At 48.4% G+C, this 18,356-nt stretch overlaps 1 protein-coding gene across 2 annotated transcripts; it reads left to right on the forward strand.

Annotated features, from left to right (window-relative positions):
- Positions 1-632: 632 nt before the first annotated feature.
- Positions 633-18,331, forward strand: scpep1 (serine carboxypeptidase 1). 2 transcript variants are annotated; one of them, XM_052513366.1, is made up of 13 exons: positions 633-783; positions 2,211-2,350; positions 4,221-4,310; positions 4,401-4,556; positions 7,787-7,861; positions 13,152-13,224; positions 14,628-14,665; positions 15,063-15,191; positions 15,713-15,797; positions 16,034-16,147; positions 16,654-16,791; positions 17,365-17,528; positions 18,078-18,331. In XM_052513366.1, exons 2-13 carry the CDS (start codon positions 2,276-2,278, stop codon positions 18,138-18,140), a joined length of 1,200 nt encoding a protein of 399 aa, XP_052369326.1. In that variant the 5' UTR covers positions 633-783; positions 2,211-2,275; the 3' UTR covers positions 18,141-18,331. The 2 variants fall into 2 exon arrangements, with proteins under 2 accessions (XP_052369326.1, XP_052369325.1); XM_052513365.1 differs by lacking the exon at positions 633-783 and adding an exon at positions 1,657-1,807.
- Positions 18,332-18,356: the final 25 nt, after the last annotated feature.

Raw genomic sequence — 18,356 nt, forward strand, 5'->3', positions numbered from 1 at the left:
ACTAGGCTACCTGCCGCCCCTCTAACCACTAGGCTACCTGCCGCCCCTCTAAACACTAGGCTACCTGCCGCCCCTCTAACCACTAGGCTACCTGCCGCCCCTCTAACCACTAGGCTACCTGCCGCCCCTCTAACCACTAGGCTACCTGCCACCCCTCTCACCACTAGGCTACCTGCCGCCCCTTTAACTACTAGGCTACCTGCCGCCCCTCTAACCACTAGGCTACCTGCCACCCCTCTAAACACTAGGCTACCTGCCGCCCCTATAAACATTAGGCTACCTGCCGCCCCTATGTAACTTACTTAATAATTACGTAGCTTTATTATGGCAACTAAGTCAGTAACAGTTTCTCCCTGTCTCCAGAGCCAGGCCCAGCACACTGAAAAGCAGATAATAGTTGAGTTTGAGAAGCTTCATCAGTTCCTGAGAGAGGATTGAGGCAGTCAGGATCGCTGCCTTGAAGAACGAGGTTGAGTAGAAGATGAAGCGGATTCAAGAGGAGATAGGACATTTTTAGGGTTAGACGCTAGAGGCAGGTTGATTTTTTGCTAAATGACGTTGTGATGTCATTGAGTGATAGCGTAAAACTGCGTCTTTGCGTAGAATACACAACAACGTTACTCAAATGGACTGGCCATCTCAGCGAAAAGATGAGATGGATTGAGACAGACTCTCACTGATGGGATCCAAACCCTAGAGCTGGGACGAGTTGACATCTCGTTCCTTCAGGTCACGAGTCAAGACTGCTCACTCTAAGACCGGTGTTGCCAACAAATTTTCAGGGTAAAATGCTAGAGGCAGGTTGATTTGTTGCTAAATGACGTTGTGATCTCATTGAGTGATAGCGTAAAACTGCGTCTTTGCGTAGAATACACAACAACGTTACTCAAATTGACTGGCCATCTCAGCGAAAAATATGATTTGACATTTGTTCAGGTACCGACTCCCACTCGTTTCTGTTCTTATGGCTGTACAATTTTTATTGATGTTGTAAGTTCTGTTCAAGATCAAGCATTCGTGACCAACTATATTCATTGGGTTTGGCTTGTTAAACCCGTGCTACTGCAGCTGCAGTCATCCAACAATGATTTGCAATTTGTTGAAATTGCTGCTGCCTCTGCACGAGCTGAGCGCCTGCTGCTGACGTCACTCACAATGCACTTTTACAGTCAGGCACGTGTGTTGTGACTGCGTGTGTGACAGAAAAACGTTTTTGTGTCATTTAGAGGGAAAATGCGTGCATTTTAACATGAGTCACTTTTCAAAAGTCGCTAAAAGTTAAAAATAAATGTTTTAAAAGTAGCTAAATTTGTTGCTAGGTGCTGTTTGAAAAAAAAGTTTCCAGAGTAAGTCACATGATTTGGAGGTTTGATTGATTGAGATTGATTCATTTGATTCGCTCTTTTGTCCTCCGGCAGAAGTATACAACCGTGATTGCGTTCTTATGAATTGATAAATAAATGTATTTTTCTTGGTCAATCTTCAGTTTATACCGCTCCTGTCTTCCGTGGCTTTTAATATGGAAAATTCACAGGACATTTTGCCCGGGACTTTTATTTTGACACAATTCAAGGCGGAGGGTAGGCGTGGCTAGCTTCACAATGCTCATTGATTGGCTCTAAATATCCTGATGGTCTCTCACCATAATCTGGTCAGCTGAGGAGTCGGTCAGTCATGTGACTAAAGTCTGACATGACACAATAGTGTAATGAAAAGTGTTGTCGTTGTGAACAAGTCGGGATGATGGGGTTGACGAAAACAAGCGCTTGCAGCGTTGTGTTGCTACTTGTCGTGGCAATTGATACAGGTAAGTAGTTCGCTCTGTCGAGTGATTGTATCCGATATATCGGTGTTTCAGATTGTTCAATTCCAGTTTGAATATTAACTGCGCCGTTATCCAAACATGCTTGAAATCACGACGGTGACTCCACAGAGTTTAGTCCGCTGAGGACGGTGACTCAGGCTCCAGCAATCAAATGGATTAAATCGATTAATGAGCTTTACTTGGTCGGTTTTCATGTCAGTGTTAAATGTGAAAGCAAAAGTTGGCTAGATAGAATGTTGACGTGTTTCTCATCAGACCCCCCCCCTGTTCCACGACGTCTGCTGCAGCAATCAGGGCTGGGGATTTTGCCATTAGACTGCATTTTTAAGACCAAACGAAGCATTTTTAATAACATCATTTCAACGTCTCCAACTCTTGTTTGCAGGGTTCTCGAATCCCCTCAAATCAAAAGAATCCTGGGGATATGTTGACGTCCGCGAGGGGGCACATATGTTCTGGTGGCTTTACTCTGCTGACAGCCCGTCGGCCAGCTACTCCCAGCTGCCTCTCGTGATGTGGCTGCAGGTGAGTAACCTTACACTAGTCTACACTATACTACTCTCTTACCCATCTGGGAGTGAAGTGGGTAACCTTACACTACACTAGTCTACACTATACTACTCTCTTACCCATCTGGGAGTGAAGTGGGTAACCTTACACTACACTAGTCTACACTATACTACTCTCTTACCCATCTGGGAGTGAAGTGGGTAACCTTACACTACACTAGTCTACACTATACTACTCTCTTACCCATCTGGGAGTGAAGTGGGTAACCTTACACTACACTAGTCTACACTATACTACTCTCTTACCCATCTGGGAGTGAAGTGGGTAACCTTACACTACACTAGTCTACACTATACTACTCTCTTACCCATCTGGGAGTGAAGTGGGTAACCTTACACTACACTAGTCTACACTATACTACTCTCTTACCTATCTGGGAGTGAAGTGGGTAACCTTACACTACACTAGTCTACACTATACTACTCTCTTACCCATCTGGGAGTGAAGTGGGTAACCTTACACTACACTAGTCTACACTATACTACTCTCTTACCCATCTGGAAGTGAAGTGGGTAACCTTACACTACACTAGTCTACACTATACTACTCTCTTACCCACCTGGGAGTGAAGTGGGTAACCTTATCACCTACACTAGTCTACACTATACTACTCTCTTACCCATCTGGGAGTGAAGTGGGTAACCTTACACTACACTAGTCTACACTATACTACTCTTTTACCCATCTAGAAGTGAAGTGGGTAACCTTACACTACACTAGTCTACACTATACTACTCTCTTACCTATCTGGGAGTGAAGTGGGTAACCTTACACTACACTAGTCTACACTATACTACTCTCTTACCCATCTGGGAGTGAAGTGGGTAACCTTACACTACACTAGTCTACACTATACTACTCTTTTACCCATCTAGAAGTGAAGTGGGTAACCTTACACTACACTAGTCTACACTATACTACTCTCTTACCCATCTAGAAGTGAAGTGGGTAACCTTACACTACACTAGTCTACACTATACTACTCTCTTACCCATCTAGAAGTGAAGTGGGTAACCTTACACTACACTAGTCTACACTATACTACTCTCTTACCCATCTGGGAGTGAAGTGGGTAACCTTACACTACACTAGTCTACACTATACTACTCTCTTACCCATCTGGGAGTGAAGTGGGTAACCTTACACTACACTAGTCTACACTATACTACTCTCTTACCCATCTGGGAGTGAAGTGGGTAACCTTACACTACACTAGTCTACACTATACTACTCTCTTACCCATCTGGGAGTGAAGTGGGTAACCTTACACTACACTAGTCTACACTATACTACTCTCTTACCCACCTGGGAGTGAAGTGGGTAACCTTACACTACACTAGTCTACACTATACTACTCTCTTACCCATCTGGGAGTGAAGTGGGTAACCTTACACTACACTAGTCTACACTATACTACTCTCTTACCCATCTGGGAGTGAAGTGGGTAACCTTACACTACACTAGTCTACACTATACTACTCTCTTACCCATCTGGGAGTGAAGTGGGTAACCTTACACTACACAACTCTTACCTAGCTACAAGTGGGTAACCTTACACCACAGGTGGTTGGTAGCACCTTAATTGGGGAGGGCAGGCTCCTGATAATGACTGGAGTGGAACTGCAAGAGATACATCCTCTACCATCCCTCCCTCTGTATCTCTTACAGGGAGGTGGAGGGAGGGTAGAGGATGTATCTCCTACAGGGAGAGGGAGGGTAGAGGATGTATCTCTTACAGGGAGAGGGAGGGTAGAGGATGTATCTCTTACAGGGAGAGGGAGGGTAGAGGATATATCTCTAATAGTGGTACATGTCTCCATTCCAGGGAGGCCCGGGAGGATCAGGCTGTGGCTTCGGGAACTTTGAAGAGATCGGACCCCTGAACAGAGACCTTGAGCCTAGGAAAAACTCCTGGGTAAACCTCTCTCTCTCACACACACACACACGGCTCATCAATGGAAACTGTGATGTCAGTGTTTAAGGTGTGTGTGTTTTGCCCCTGCAGGTTCAGTACTCCAGTGTATTGTTCGTTGATAACCCGGTAGGAACAGGCTTCAGCTACACGGACTCAGACGAGGCCTTCGCTACTGACGTGTCTACGGTCGCCTCCGACATGCTGGTGCTGCTCAAACAGTTCTTCAACAAGGAGGAACAGTTCCAGGTGGGTTCAGCTTCACACGGGTCGGATCACCAGGGGTGGGTTCAGCTTCACACGGGTCGGATCACCAGGGGTGGGTTCAGCTTCACACGGGTCGGATCACCAGGGGTGGGTTCAGCTTCACACGGGTCGGATCACCAGGGGTGGGTTCAGCTTCACACGGGTCGGATCACCAGGGGTGGGTTCAGCTTCACACGGGTCGGATCACCAGGGGTGGGTTCAGCTTCACACGGGTCGGGTCACCAGGGGTGGGTTCAGCTTCACACGGGTCGGATCACCAGGGGTGGGTTCAGCTTCACACGGGTCGGGTCACAGGGGTCGGATCACCAGGGGTGGGTTCAGAACTTTGGGTTCGGCACCCACAGGGTCGGATCACCAGGGGTGGGTTCAGCTTCACACGGGTCGGATCACCAGGGGTGGGTTCAGCTTCACATGGGTCGGATCACCAGGGGTGGGGGTGGGTTCGGCTTCACACGGGTCGGGTCACCAGGGTGAGTTCAGAACGGGGTTCAGGCTTCACACGGGTCGGTCACCAGGGGTGGGTTCAGCTTCACACGGGTCGGGTCACCAGGGGTGGGTTCAGCTCCACACGGGTCGGGTCACCAGGGGTGGGTTCAGCTTCACACGGGTCGGATCACCAGGGGTGGGTTCAGCTTCACACGGGTCGGGTCACCAGGGGTGGGTTCAGCTTCACACGGGTCGGGTCACCAGGGGTGGGTTCAGCTTCACACGGGTCGGATCACCAGGGGTGGGTTCAGCTTCACACGGGTCGGATCACCAGGGGTGGGTTCAGCTTCACACGGGTCGGGTCACCAGGGGTGGGTTCAGCTTCACACGGGTCGGATCACCAGGGGTGGGTTCAGCTTCACACGGGTCGGATCACCAGGGGTGGGTTCAGCTTCACACGGGTCGGATCACCAGGGGTGGGTTCAGCTTCACACGGGTCGGATCACCAGGGGTGGGTTCAGCTTCACACGGGTCGGATCACCAGGGGTGGGTTCAGCTTCACACGGGTCGGATCACCAGGGGTGGGTTCAGCTTCACACGGGTCGGGTCACCAGGGGTGGGTTCAGCTTCACAGGGGTCGGGTCACCAGGGGTGGGTTCCAGCTTCACACGGGTCGGATCACCAGGGTGGGGTGGGTTCAGCTTCACACGGGTCGGATCACCAGGGGTGGGTTCAGCTTCACACGGGTCGGATCACCAGGGGTGGGTTCAGCTTCACACGGGTCGGGTCACCAGGGGTGGGTTCAGCTTCACACGGGTCGGGTCACCAGGGGTGGGTTCAGCTTCACACGGGTCGGATCACCAGGGGTGGGATCACCAGGGGTGGGTTCAGGGGTGGGATCACCAGGGGTGGGGTCGGATCACCAGGGGTGGGTTCAGCTTCACACTGGTCGGATCACCAGGGGTGAGTTCCAGGTGGGTTCAGCTTCACACGGGTCGGGATGAGTTCCAGGTGGGTTCAGCTTCACACGGGTCGGATCACCAGGGGTGGGTTCAGCTTCACACGGGTCGGATCACCAGGGGTGGGTACAGCTTCACACGGGTCGGATCACCAGGGGTCAGCTTCCACGGGGGGTGGGTTCAGCTTCACACGGGTCGGATCACCAGGGGTGGGTTCAGCTTCACACGGGTCGGATCACCAGGGGTGGGTTCAGCTTCACACGGGTCGGATCACCAGGGGTGGGTTCAGCTTCACACGGGTCGGATCACCAGGGGTGGGTTCAGCTTCACACGGGTCGGGTCACCAGGGGTGGGTTCAGCTTCACACGGGTCGGTCACCAGGGGTGAGTTCAGAACGGGGTTCGGCTTCACACGGGTCGGGTCACCAGGGGTGAGTTCAGAACGGGTTCGGCTTCACACGGGTCGGGTCACCAGGGGTGAGTTCAGAACGGGGTTCGGCTTCACACGGGTCGGGTCACCAGGGGTGAGTTCAGAACGGGGTTCGGCTTCACACGGGTCGGGTCACCAGGGGTGAGTTCAGAACGGGGTTCGGCTTCACACGGGTCGGGTCACCAGGGGTGAGTTCAGAACGGGGTTCGGCTTCACACGGGTCGGGTCACCAGGGGTTGGTTCAGCTTCACACGCGTCGGGTCACCAGGGGTGGGTTCAGAACGGGGTTCAGCTTCTAAATCAGTGGAAACTGTACTGTATGGACCAGTTGGAGAACGGTGTGATTATGGAGGCACAGAGGGAGATTGTGTATGGCAGGGGTTAAAGGTCTCGTCACTGTAAAAGATTTCCGTCATGTGGATGACGCAGGAGGTTTGAGTAAGAACAAAATAATATATTTTTTAGGGGGGTGGGGGGGGTTTATTATTTGGGGAGAAGAAAAAACCTCCAGGCCACACTGGAACATCTAAAACAACATAGAAAGAATGGAGAAATGATATGTTCAAATAACTGCTATTTTTCTGTCCCGCAAATTTGATTTTGACTAACAAATCGGTCATAAAATAAATAATCTTTGCGGCCCTCTGAATTTCAATTATTTAAACCTCAAACGATCTATAAATTGTAGAAATTCGTATACAAATATTGAAAGCATTTAATGAGAACTAAAAGATGTGAAAATTGTCTCATTTACATCAGGGAATTTAACGGGCCCTTAACCAGCCCCGGAGATGGGCTATCCAAAGTCAAGCCAATTTTGCCACGGTCACACACCCTCCGGTTCAAGCTCATTGGCTAAATAATTTGGGCAAATCTTCCCACCTGCGAACACACACGACAACCAGGTCAAACCATACCCTGTAACCAACTCGTGTTTGAATTCAGTCATGGGCCGCTAGCATTTCTTAATGAACCAAATCTAAAACGAGACCAAATCAGGAAGTGCAGTCCTCCTTTTTAAGTTTCAGTCCTGGGATTTTTTTGTTGTTGCTTAAACTACTGTGTGTGTGTGTTGCACAAGTTGTGCGATTTAAAAATAAAAAAATATTTTTTTTTTTCAAATAGTCACACCCATATTGATCAGCCCACACTAAACAGGAGAAAACATACCTGAAAGGCTCAGTTTCTGAGGAAACCTTTCATTCAGTACAAACAGTCACGCAAATGTTGAACCGAACTGAACGCACCCCAGGAGTCTCCTCTAGGGAGGGAGGGAGGGAAGGATGTATTTCAAAGTATTGGAACAGGGCTGTATTGGCTCAAACTACTCAATACATTTAAATTTTTTTTTTAAATAATATATATTTTGAACCTATTGTTATTTTTTGTCTTCTCTAGAGCGTGCCCTTCTACATATTCTCAGAGTCCTATGGAGGGAAGATGGCTGCCGCGATCTCACTGGAACTCACTAAGGTAGGCACAAATTACATCCCCAATGGCATCCTATTCCCTGTACAGTGTATATGGGCTCTGGTCGAAAGCAGTGCACTCTAAAGGGAGTAGTGGAGCCATTTGGGATGAGAACCTTCTGTCTCTGCTGTGGGGAAGCCTTTTCCACTTCTAACACTTGGTATGTAAGTGAATAGGAACCACGCATGGAGAAACTGGTAGCTCAGTTGTACCTGACTGGATAATGGAACAGGGTTTTCAAACTAAAGACTGATATTCACTGTCATGTGTTGAGCCATGCATGACACAGAGAGGAACTAATGACTGGTGCTAAGTTGGGGCCTACTTCCTCAAACCTCTACCCACACTGGTCAGCACAGTACCTTGGGTTCCTGTCTGTCTCGGTCTTTCTAGCTGTCTCGGTCTCTCTCAATTCAATATACTTTAATGACATGGGAGGAGTTGTGCCTCTTGTCTATAGATATTCAAGATAATAATTGACTGATTTTAATTCCTGGAATAATTCATTGATCTGATTTGGTTACTGTATTATTGACTGTATGTTTTACTCCATGTGTAACTCTGTGTTGTTGTGTGTGTCGAACTGCTTTGCTTTATCTTGGCCAGGTCGCAATTGTAAATGAGAACTTGTTCTCAACTTGCCTACCTGGTTAAATAAAGGTGAAATAAATCAAATAAATTTGGTTATCCTATCCAAATGAATCTGAGGGTCACCATTTAAGGGTTGGATTGGAGACCTTTTGAATAAACTTTATCGGTAGTTATCACTAGCCGTTATACCACTTAATCCTATATCAACAATGATCTTAATGAACAGTCAATTACTCTATTATCATTACAGTAAATTACTCCATTATCATTACAGTCAATTACTCCATTATTACAGTCAATTACTCCATTATTACAGTCAATTACTCCATTATTACAGTCAATTACTCCATTGTCAATTACTCCATTATCATTACAGTCAATTACTCCATTATCATTCTAGGTAGTTAAAGTATTATAAGCAGGGTAAAACGAATACAACTCAGTCATTTATTTCAAGAACCAGTCATTTATTTACTAAATGAGGTAGTTAATGGAGTATCATAAGCAGGGTAAAACAGAATACAACTCAGTCATTTATTTACTAAATGAGGTAGTTAATGGAATATCATAAGCAGGGTAAAACAGAATACAACTCAGTCATTTATTTACTAAATGAGGTAGTTAATGGAATATTATAAGCAGGGTAAAACAGAATACAACTCAGTCATTAAGGGGAGAATCTCCACAGGTCAATATCAATGAATTCCGTACTCAATAGTACATTCACCAGACTTGTAATCAGCTGGTGCTGCCGCACTCTGGTTTCCCTTCTGAGCTGGGTACGCTTAATGTCTCAGTCCAGGAAATGTAAAGTCTATTAGAGTTGTCTTGGATATTTCTCTGATTCAGCCCGGCATGTATTGTGAACTCAGTCTATTGGTCTTGAACGAGTAGCAGTGGGATCCATCAGGGTCCTCTGGGGGGGTTGATTTGCTTCTCTCTACGTAGGAAAAATTCTCGTCGATCGGTGTTTGGTTTCCAAGGAGATGGGCTCATTCGTTCAAAGGGTGTGGCCTCGACGAAACTTGATCTGATGTCTGTTAGCAGATCCTGTCATTTTATAGGGATACTCAAGAGGGCGGGCTCTAGTAGCCTTGACAACGTGGCACGGGGAAACGCCTCGTTGATTCAGAGAAACCCAGCAGAAGTTCATATGAGTATAAGTGTCCACAACATATTTTTCTTGTACAGAAGTTTAACAATCTCTCCCCTGAAATGCGTCGCCGGTCGGTACCCAGCCCTCGTTGTGTAAATGTGTGTACATTCATGCAAAATACCCGTTATGTTGCTTTTCTGACGTTGGAGGATCAGAAGAGAAATATCACATTGCTCCGAGTTATATCAACGTGTCCTGAGTCTGTCAGTTTTTTTTAAAGAATTTGTTCTTAACTGACTTGCCTAGTTAAATAAAGGTTCAAATAAAATAATAGTGTTTAAGAAAACGTGTTTACTTTGTCATTTTGTGCTATTGGCTCCATTTTCTCTTTGTCACAAAAAATGGGACGAAAAAGTCACTCTCTCTCTCTCCCTTTCAATACACGTCTCTTGGCTCTCAAGCCTGGCTGGTGGTTTCCCCAGTAACCCATGCAGATCACAAGGTGTACTGCTGACAGACTGTCTTCTGACCTCAGGCCATTCAGTCGTAAAGGAAGAGCAGTTTATTCGTCTTGTGATCGCTTGAAAGGGGCGCCGTCAAATACGGACCTGTACATCTGGGATGTAGCACTCTGTTCTCCATCAACCCCAACTGAGGGGGACTTCATCGGCTCTGTTCTCCATCAACCCCAACTGAGGGGGACTTCATCGGCTCTGTTCTCCATCGACCCCAACTGAGGGGGACTTCACTTCATCGGCTCTGTTCTCCATCGACCCCAACTGAGGGGGACTTCACTTCATCGGCTCTGTTCTCCATCGACCCCAACTGAGGGGGACTTCATCGGCTCTGTTCTCCATCAACCCCAACTGAGGGGGACTTCATCGGCTCTGTTCTCCATCGACCCCAACTGAGGGGGACTTCACTTCATCGGCTCTGTTCTCCATCAACCCCAACTGAGGGGGACTTCATCGGCTCTGTTCTCCATCGACCCCAACTGAGGGGGACTTCATCGGCTCTGTTCTCCATCAACCCCAACTGAGGGGGACTTCATCGGCTCTGTTCTCCATCGACCCCAACTGAGGGGGACTTCACTTCATCGGCTCTGTTCTCCATCGACCCCAACTGAGGGGGACTTCACTTCATCGGCTCTGTTCTCCATCGACCCCAACTGAGGGGGACTTCACTTCACCGGCTCTGTTCTCCATCGACCCCAACTGAGGGGGACTTCATCGGCTCTGTTCTCCATCGACCCCAACTGAGGGGGACTTCACTTCATCGGCTCTGTTCTCCATCGACCCCAACTGAGGGGGACTTCATCGGCTCTGTTCTCCATCGACCCCAACTTCATCGGCTCTGTTCTCCATCGACCCCAACTGAGGGGGACTTCATCGGCTCTGTTCTCCATCAACCCCAACTGAGGGGGACTTCATCGGCTCTGTTCTCCATCAACCCCAACTGAGGGGGACTTCACCGGCTCTGTTCTCCATCAACCCCAACTGAGGGGGACTTCATCGGCTCTGTTCTCCATCGACCCCAACTGAGGGGGACTTCACTTCACCGGCTCTGTTCTCCATCGACCCCAACTGAGGGGGACTTCACTTCATCGGCTCTGTTCTCCATCAACCCCAACTGAGGGGGACTTCATCGGCTCTGTTCTCCATCAACCCCAACTGAGGGGACTTCATCGGCTCTGTTCTCCATCAACCCCAACTGAGGGGGACTTCATCGGCTCTGTTCTCCATCAACCCCAACTGAGGGGGACTTCACCGGCTCTGTTCTCCATCGACCCCAACTGAGGGGACTTCACTTCACCGGCTCTGTTCTCCATCGACCCCAACTGACGGGGGACTTCACTTCACCGGCTCTGTTCTCCATCGACCCCAACTGTAAAGGGGGACTTCACTTCATCGGCTCTGTTCTCCATCACCCCAACTGAGGGGACTTCACTTCATCGGCTCTGTTCTCCATCGACCCCAACTGAGGGGGACTTCACTTCATCGGCTCTGTTCTCCATGACCCCAACTGAGGGGACTTCATCGGCTCTGTTCTCCATCAACCCCAACTGAGGGGGACTTCATCGCTCTGTTCTCCATCAACCCCAACTGAGGGGGACTTCACTTCATCGGCTCTGTTCTCCATCGACCCCAACTGAGGGGGACTTCACTTCATCGGCTCTGTTCTCCATCGACCCCAACTGAGGGGGACTTCACTTCATCGGCTCTGTTCTCCATCGATCCCAACTGAGGGGGACTTAATCGGCTCTGTTCTCCATCGACCCCAACTGAGGGGGACTTCATCGGCTCTGTTCTCCATCGACCCCAACTGAGGGGGACTTCATCGGCTCTGTTCTCCATCGACCCCAACTGTTCTCCAGACCCCAACTGGGGACTTCATCGGCTCTGTTCTCCATCGACCCCAACTGAGGGGGACTTCATCGGCTCTGTTCTCCATCGACCCCAACTGAGGGGGACTTCATCGGCTCTGTTCTCCATCGACCCCAACTGAGGGGGACTTCATCGGCTCTGTTCTCCATCGACCCCAACTGAGGGGGACTTCATCGGCTCTGTTCTCCATCGACCCCAACTGAGGGGGACTTCATCGGCTCTGTTCTCCATCGACCCCAACTGAGGGGGACTTCATCGGCTCTGTTCTCCATCGACCCCAACTGAGGGGGACTTCATCGGCTCTGTTCTCCATCGACCCCAACTGAGGGGGACCAGCTCTGTTCTCCCACCCCAACTGAGGGGGACTTCACTTCATCGGCTCTGTTCCCCAACCCCAACTGAGGGGGACTTCATCGGCTCTGTTCTGAGGGCATAACCATCGACCCCAACTGAGGGGGACTTCATGCTCTGTTCTCCATCGACCCCAACTGAGGGGGACCCATCGGCTCTGTTCTCCATCGACCCCAACTGAGGGGACTTTCCGGCTCTGTTCTCCATAACCCCAACTGAGGGGGACTTCATCGGCTCTGTCTCCATCGGACCCCAACTGAGGGGGACTTCATCGGCTCTGTTCTCCGGCTCTGTTCTCCATCGACCCCAACTGAGGGGGACTTCATCGGCTCTGTTCTCCATAACCCCAACTGAGGGGGACTTCACTTCATCGGCTCTGTTCTCCATCGACCCCAACTGAGCGGGACTTCATCGGCTCTGTTCTCCATCGACCCCAACTGAGGGGGACTTCACTTCATCGGCTCTGTTCTCCATCGACCCCAACTGAGGGGGACTTCATCGGCTCTGTTCTCCATCGACCCCAACTGAGGGGGACTTCATCGGCTCTGTTCTCCATCGACCCCAACTGAGGGGGACTTCACTTCAGGCTCTCGGCACCACAAAAGTAAAACCTTCCCATGAATCAAAGTAAACGTGTAACAACGATGGTCAAATAAGACCGGAATATACTCTGCTGTTAGTGATAAAGCAATAATTGTCTTTATGGTGGTAATAATATTAACAGCAATTACAATACATAACGAGAATTCTGGTACCTGTTGTAAAATGACTGTTAGTAATGGCATGTTGAAGACTAGTAATTGTGTTTGTCACTCTCACTCTCTCTCTAATTGTCTGCTATTCTAACACATCTCTCTCTCTCTCTCTCTAGGCCGTAGAAAAAGGAACCCTGAAGTGTAATTTTGTCGGAGTGGCTCTGGGAGACTCTTGGATCTCTCCACTGGGTCAGTATTTACCTCAGAGCACGGAACATCTGGACGCCCACTTAGAACATCTGCACGCCCACTTAGAACATCCGCACGCCCACTTAGAACATCCGCACGCCCACTTAGAGCGTCGGGACGCCCACTTAGAGCGTCGGGACGCCCACTTAGAGCGTCGGGACGCCCACTTAGAGCGTCGGGACGCCCACTTCCCTGTGTGGTCATGTGACTGACTGAACAAACGGTTAATCTACTGCTGCAGGTTTCTCCTCTTGTAAAAACCCTTGTCTGGGTTTCATGCATGAGGGGGTTGTTGTACTGTTCCGGTCAAAGTCACCAGGGGTGTGTTCATAAGTGCACACCCGTAGCAAACTGTTTTTGCAACGTGAACACTCATTTCTTATTGGAGAAGTTCAGGTAGGTCCCCTTTCGGTTTCAGCCCTGGTTGCTAACCGTGTGTTACCCCTGGCTAGCTAACCACTGTGTTCCCTACTGACGGTATAACCCTGGCTAGCTAACCAGTGTGTTCCCTACTGACGGTATAACCCTGGCTAGCTAACCAGTGTGTTCCCTACTGACGGTATAACCCTGGCTAGCTAACCAGTGTGTTCCCTACTGACGGTATAACCCTGGCTAGCTAACCAGTGTGTTTCCTACTGACGGTATAACCCTGGCTAGCTAACCAGTGTGTTCCCTACTGACGGTATAACCCTGGCTAGCTAACCAGTGTGTTCCCTACTGACGGTATAACCCTGGCTAGCTAACCAGCGTGTTCCCTACTGACGGTATAACCCTGGCTAGCTAACCAGTGTGTTCCCTACTGACGGTATAACCCTGGCTAGCTAACCAGTGTGTTTCCTACTGACGGTATAACCCTGGCTAGCTAACCAGTGTGTTCCCTACTGACGGTATAACCCTGGCTAGCTAACCAGTGTGTTCCCTACTGACGGTATAACCCTGGCTAGCTAACCAGTGTGTTCCCTACTGACGGTATAACCCTGGCTAGCTAACCAGTGTGTTTCCTACTGACGGTATAACCCTGGCTAGCTAACCAGTGTGTTCCCTACTGACGGTATAACCCTGGCTAGCTAACCAGTGTGTTCCCTACTGACGGTATAACCCTTGCTAGCTAACCAGTGTGTTCCCTACTGACGGTATAACCCTGGCTAGCTAACCAGTGTGTTTCCTACTGACGGTATAACCCTGGCTAGCTAACCAGTGTGTTCCCTACTGACGGTATAACCCTGGCTAGCTAACCAGTGTGTTTCCTACTGACAGTATAACCCTGGGTAGTGTTCAGTATGGCACCACTGTATTGGATTAGTCCAGGTTGTCCCCTTCCGTTTCCCATTTTGCTATTGTCCCCATTTGGTGCCTAATGAACTGCACAGCAAAGAGAACTTTCTTCTCCTCTTCATCTGCAGACTCTGTTATGACCTGGGGTCCTTATCTGTACAGCACGGTGAGTCTCACACAGACACACACACACAGTCACACACAGTCACAGACACACACACACAGTCACACACACACACACACACACACAGTCCCCCACACACAGTCACACACACACACACAGCCTAGTAAAATGCGTTTTCCATGTGTTTTTTTTTTTTACAGGCACATTTAGAATTTGTGTTTTACATTCTATGTAGTTCTTTCTGCAGACTGGGTTGTTTAAAGTCTGGAGAATACAAAATGCAGCTTGTTTTGGTACCTAGGTATTGTAGTTTCTCTCTTCTTCGACTGTTTCCCCATTGTCCTCCAGTCCCTGCTAGATGACTACGGCCTGTGGGAGGTGAACAGTGGTGCATGTTGGGTAATGTAGTTCTCTGACCCGTCTCCCCATTGTCCTCCAGTCCCTGCTAGATGACTACGGCCTGCGGGAGGTGAGCAGTGCAGCAGAGGCGGTGAAGCAGGCGGTGGATCAGGGGCAGTACCAGAAGGCCACAGAGCTCTGGTCTGTCACTGAGAGTGTTGTGGAACAGGTCAGTACCAGAAGGCCACAGAGCTCTGGTCTGTCACTGAGAGTGTTGTGGAACAGGTCAGTACCAGAAGGCCACAGAGCTCTGGTCTGTCACTGAGAGTGTTGTGGAACAGGTCAGTACCAGAAGGCCACAGAGCTCTGGTCTGTCACTGAGAGTGTTGTGGAACAGGTCAGTACCAGAAGGCCACAGAGCTCTGGTCTGTCACTGAGAGTGTTGTGGAACAGGTCAGTACCAGAAGGCCACAGAGCTCTGGTCTGTCACTGAGAGTGTTGTGGAACAGGTCAGTTTTGTATGTGTGAATCACTGAGAGTGTCGTGGAACGGGTCAGTGGTGTGTGTTGGTGTGAATCACTGAGAGTGTCGTGGAACGGGTCAGTGGTGTGTGTTGGTGTGAATCACTGAGAGTGTCGTGGAACAGGTCAGTGGTGTGTGTTGGTGTGAATCACTGAGAGTGTCGTGGAACGGGTCAGTGGTGTGTGTTGGTGTGAACTCCATGGTCATTCAGCTCCCGTCTGATTTCAGAACACAAACGGAGTCAACTTCTACAACATCCTCACCCAGGAACCTGATGAGGAGATGTCCTCCGTGGCTGGAGAAGGATTCCTCTGTAAGATGCCTTTTCAGTTCCGTCTTAAACGAGAGAATAACAAACAAACAAACAAACAAGTGTTTATTTGAACATCCTGGTACATATTGTATGACATCATATTTTATATATTTTAAAACACAAGTAAAAAAAAGTTATGATACAAATTATACTATCTGTGAAAAGATGGTCCTTACTAGATTACAGTCACTTCCTGTTTTTTTAAGTTGGTTTACTTTTCGTGGTCCCTCCCACAGCCCTGCTGATGCGGCACCACATTAACCCCCTCCACCGCCAATCACTGAGCCAGTTGATGAACGGGCCAATCAGGAAGAAGCTGGGAATCATCCCTCAGAATGTCACCTGGGGAGGTAAGACACTGCTACTGGGTCAAAAGATGGATTCATTTTAAAAATTGCTTTGTTTTAAAGCTGCAATTATTTAACTTTTTTGGCAACCTGACCAAATTCACATAGACGTATGTTTTATAAATCTGTCATTCTACTTGAAAGGAAGTCTAAGAAGCGGTAGAGCTATTCTAGGTGTGCTATTTCTATGCTTCACATTCTTAAGTTACATTTTGTGCGTCTTGTACACCAGCTTCAAACAGCTCAAATACAGTATTTTTGGTTATGGAAAGCTGTTGCACCGCGCTTTAGATGGTACAATGATTCTCTACACAATGACTGTTTTGTCACAAACCGAAATTAGGCGAACTATTTAAAAAAAAATATATATATTTTTTTTTAAATGTAACCAGGAAATGGTTGCATATTGCACCTTTCTTTAAAAATAAGTGTGTCCTCCTCTCTGACCTCGATCTCTCTCCTGCTCCACTTCTCAATCTCTCACCCTCCTTCCCTCTTCCCCCCTCTAGGTCAGGCTGAGGCAGTGTTCAGCAGCATGTCAGGTGACTTCATGAAGCCAGTGGTGGACGTGGTGGATCAGCTGTTGGATGCCGGGGTCAACGTCACTGTCTACAACGGACAGCTGGACCTCATAGTGGACACCATGGGTCAGTGATTCCCCTAGCGAGAGTTGTTTACAGGCGGAGGGGCACAGAATCATCATGCAACACTTACATTTTGTAGTGAAATCTGTTGAAGCATAAACAGTGGAGGCCGGGGAGGTTACTTTCTGAATGGAATCAGTTTGTAGCAGCTTGACAGGGTGTGGGGCATGTGGGTCTGGACGGGGGGGGGCGGGGGGCGACGTGGATCATTTGGTGTCATCATAGTGGTTTCTGATTGGTGGTCAGACTGTCTCAGGTGGAACAAATTTACTCCTTTTTTCAATGTTGAAGACTTTCGCAAACATTATTTCTGAATTTAAAAGAAATCTGAGTGATCTAGTTTTTCAAAAGTATCTGTAGTCATCTGATTATATTTTAGCTGGTAACAGATTTTTTATTTTATTTTGTATAATCCGTTACTCCCCAACCCTGGCTATAGTGCAGTCAACCATTAATCAATATTACCATTAATACATTGACTATTGGTCCCTGATACTTTCATGCATGAGGATTGTTGATTGGATACAGATGATCAATTGATTACTGATCACTGATTTTGATTTTGTCCAATCACAGGTCAGGAGCAATGGGTGAAGCAGCTGAAGTGGTTGGGGCTCCAGAGCTTCAGCCAAATGAAATGGACTGCCCTTAATGACCCTGCCTTCCCGGGGGTGACCGGCGCCTTCTACAAGACCTACAAGAACTTCTCCTTCTACTGGATCCTCAAGGCTGGTCACATGGTGAGGAAACAGAAACACGTGTCCTAAAATCTTTTTTTTTCTTTTCAACATTTATATTTATTAGCTTTTCAAACGGGGTCAAGCATCAGTTGGAACAGTAATATTGCTCTCTCATTTTCTCCCAAAGTGCAACCTTGTTTTACTTTCCTTCGTGGGTTTGAAACAAAATGACTGGTATATGGAAACATCCTCTATAGCCCATGCCTACATAAATCCCTTGGTTTTTACAATGGTGGAGAGTAGTGAATGAGTGTACACTTCAGGAGGGAGAGATTATTGGGACGTGACCCTAGTGTCAGAGTAGGAAGGTGATGCAGAAGATTGAACCCCAGTATTCAGTCATTATAGCCTTTCATTGGGAATATCTCAATTGCGTCCTCTCTCCTTCTCAAAGCCTGTTGGAGGGGAGGGGCCTCTGGCTTTCTCATCCAATGGGTTTTGAGAAGGAGACAAGGAGACAAGGAGAAAGGTTATGCAATTGAGATCCTCCCCTAGTATCATTTTTGTCTTGCACTCCCGTGATTCATTGCTCTCTCTCTCTGTTACCAGATCCCCTCGGACCAGGGACCCATGGCACTGCAGATGCTGAAGATGATCACACAGCAGGACTGACACACGGCAGGGTAGCCTAGTGGTTAGAGCGTTGGACTCGTAACGGGAATGTTGCAAGTTCAAACCCCCGAGCTGACATGGTACAAATCTGTCGTTCTGCCCCTGTACAGGCAGTTAACCCACTGTTCCTAGACCGTCATTGAAAATAAATTTAAATAAAGGTTAAAAAAATAATAAATAAATAAAACACACACACACTCTCTCACTTAATAACAC

Source organism: Oncorhynchus keta, unplaced genomic scaffold, assembly GCF_023373465.1.
Source record: "Oncorhynchus keta strain PuntledgeMale-10-30-2019 unplaced genomic scaffold, Oket_V2 Un_scaffold_1014_pilon_pilon, whole genome shotgun sequence".
NCBI classification, from domain to species: Eukaryota; Metazoa; Chordata; class Actinopteri; order Salmoniformes; family Salmonidae; genus Oncorhynchus; species Oncorhynchus keta.

Bases quoted from the DNA above. Each gene is read 5' to 3' on its own strand.
- scpep1 (XM_052513365.1), top strand. From the start codon at position 1,741: ATGATGGGGTTGACGAAAACAAGCGCTTGCAGCGTTGTGTTGCTACTT. The intron at 15,798-16,033 runs GTAAGATGCCTT...TCCCTCCCACAG, and splicing joins GGCTGGAGAAGGATTCCTCT to CCCTGCTGATGCGGCACCAC. The intron at 16,148-16,653 runs GTAAGACACTGC...TCCCCCCTCTAG, and splicing joins TCAGAATGTCACCTGGGGAG to GTCAGGCTGAGGCAGTGTTC.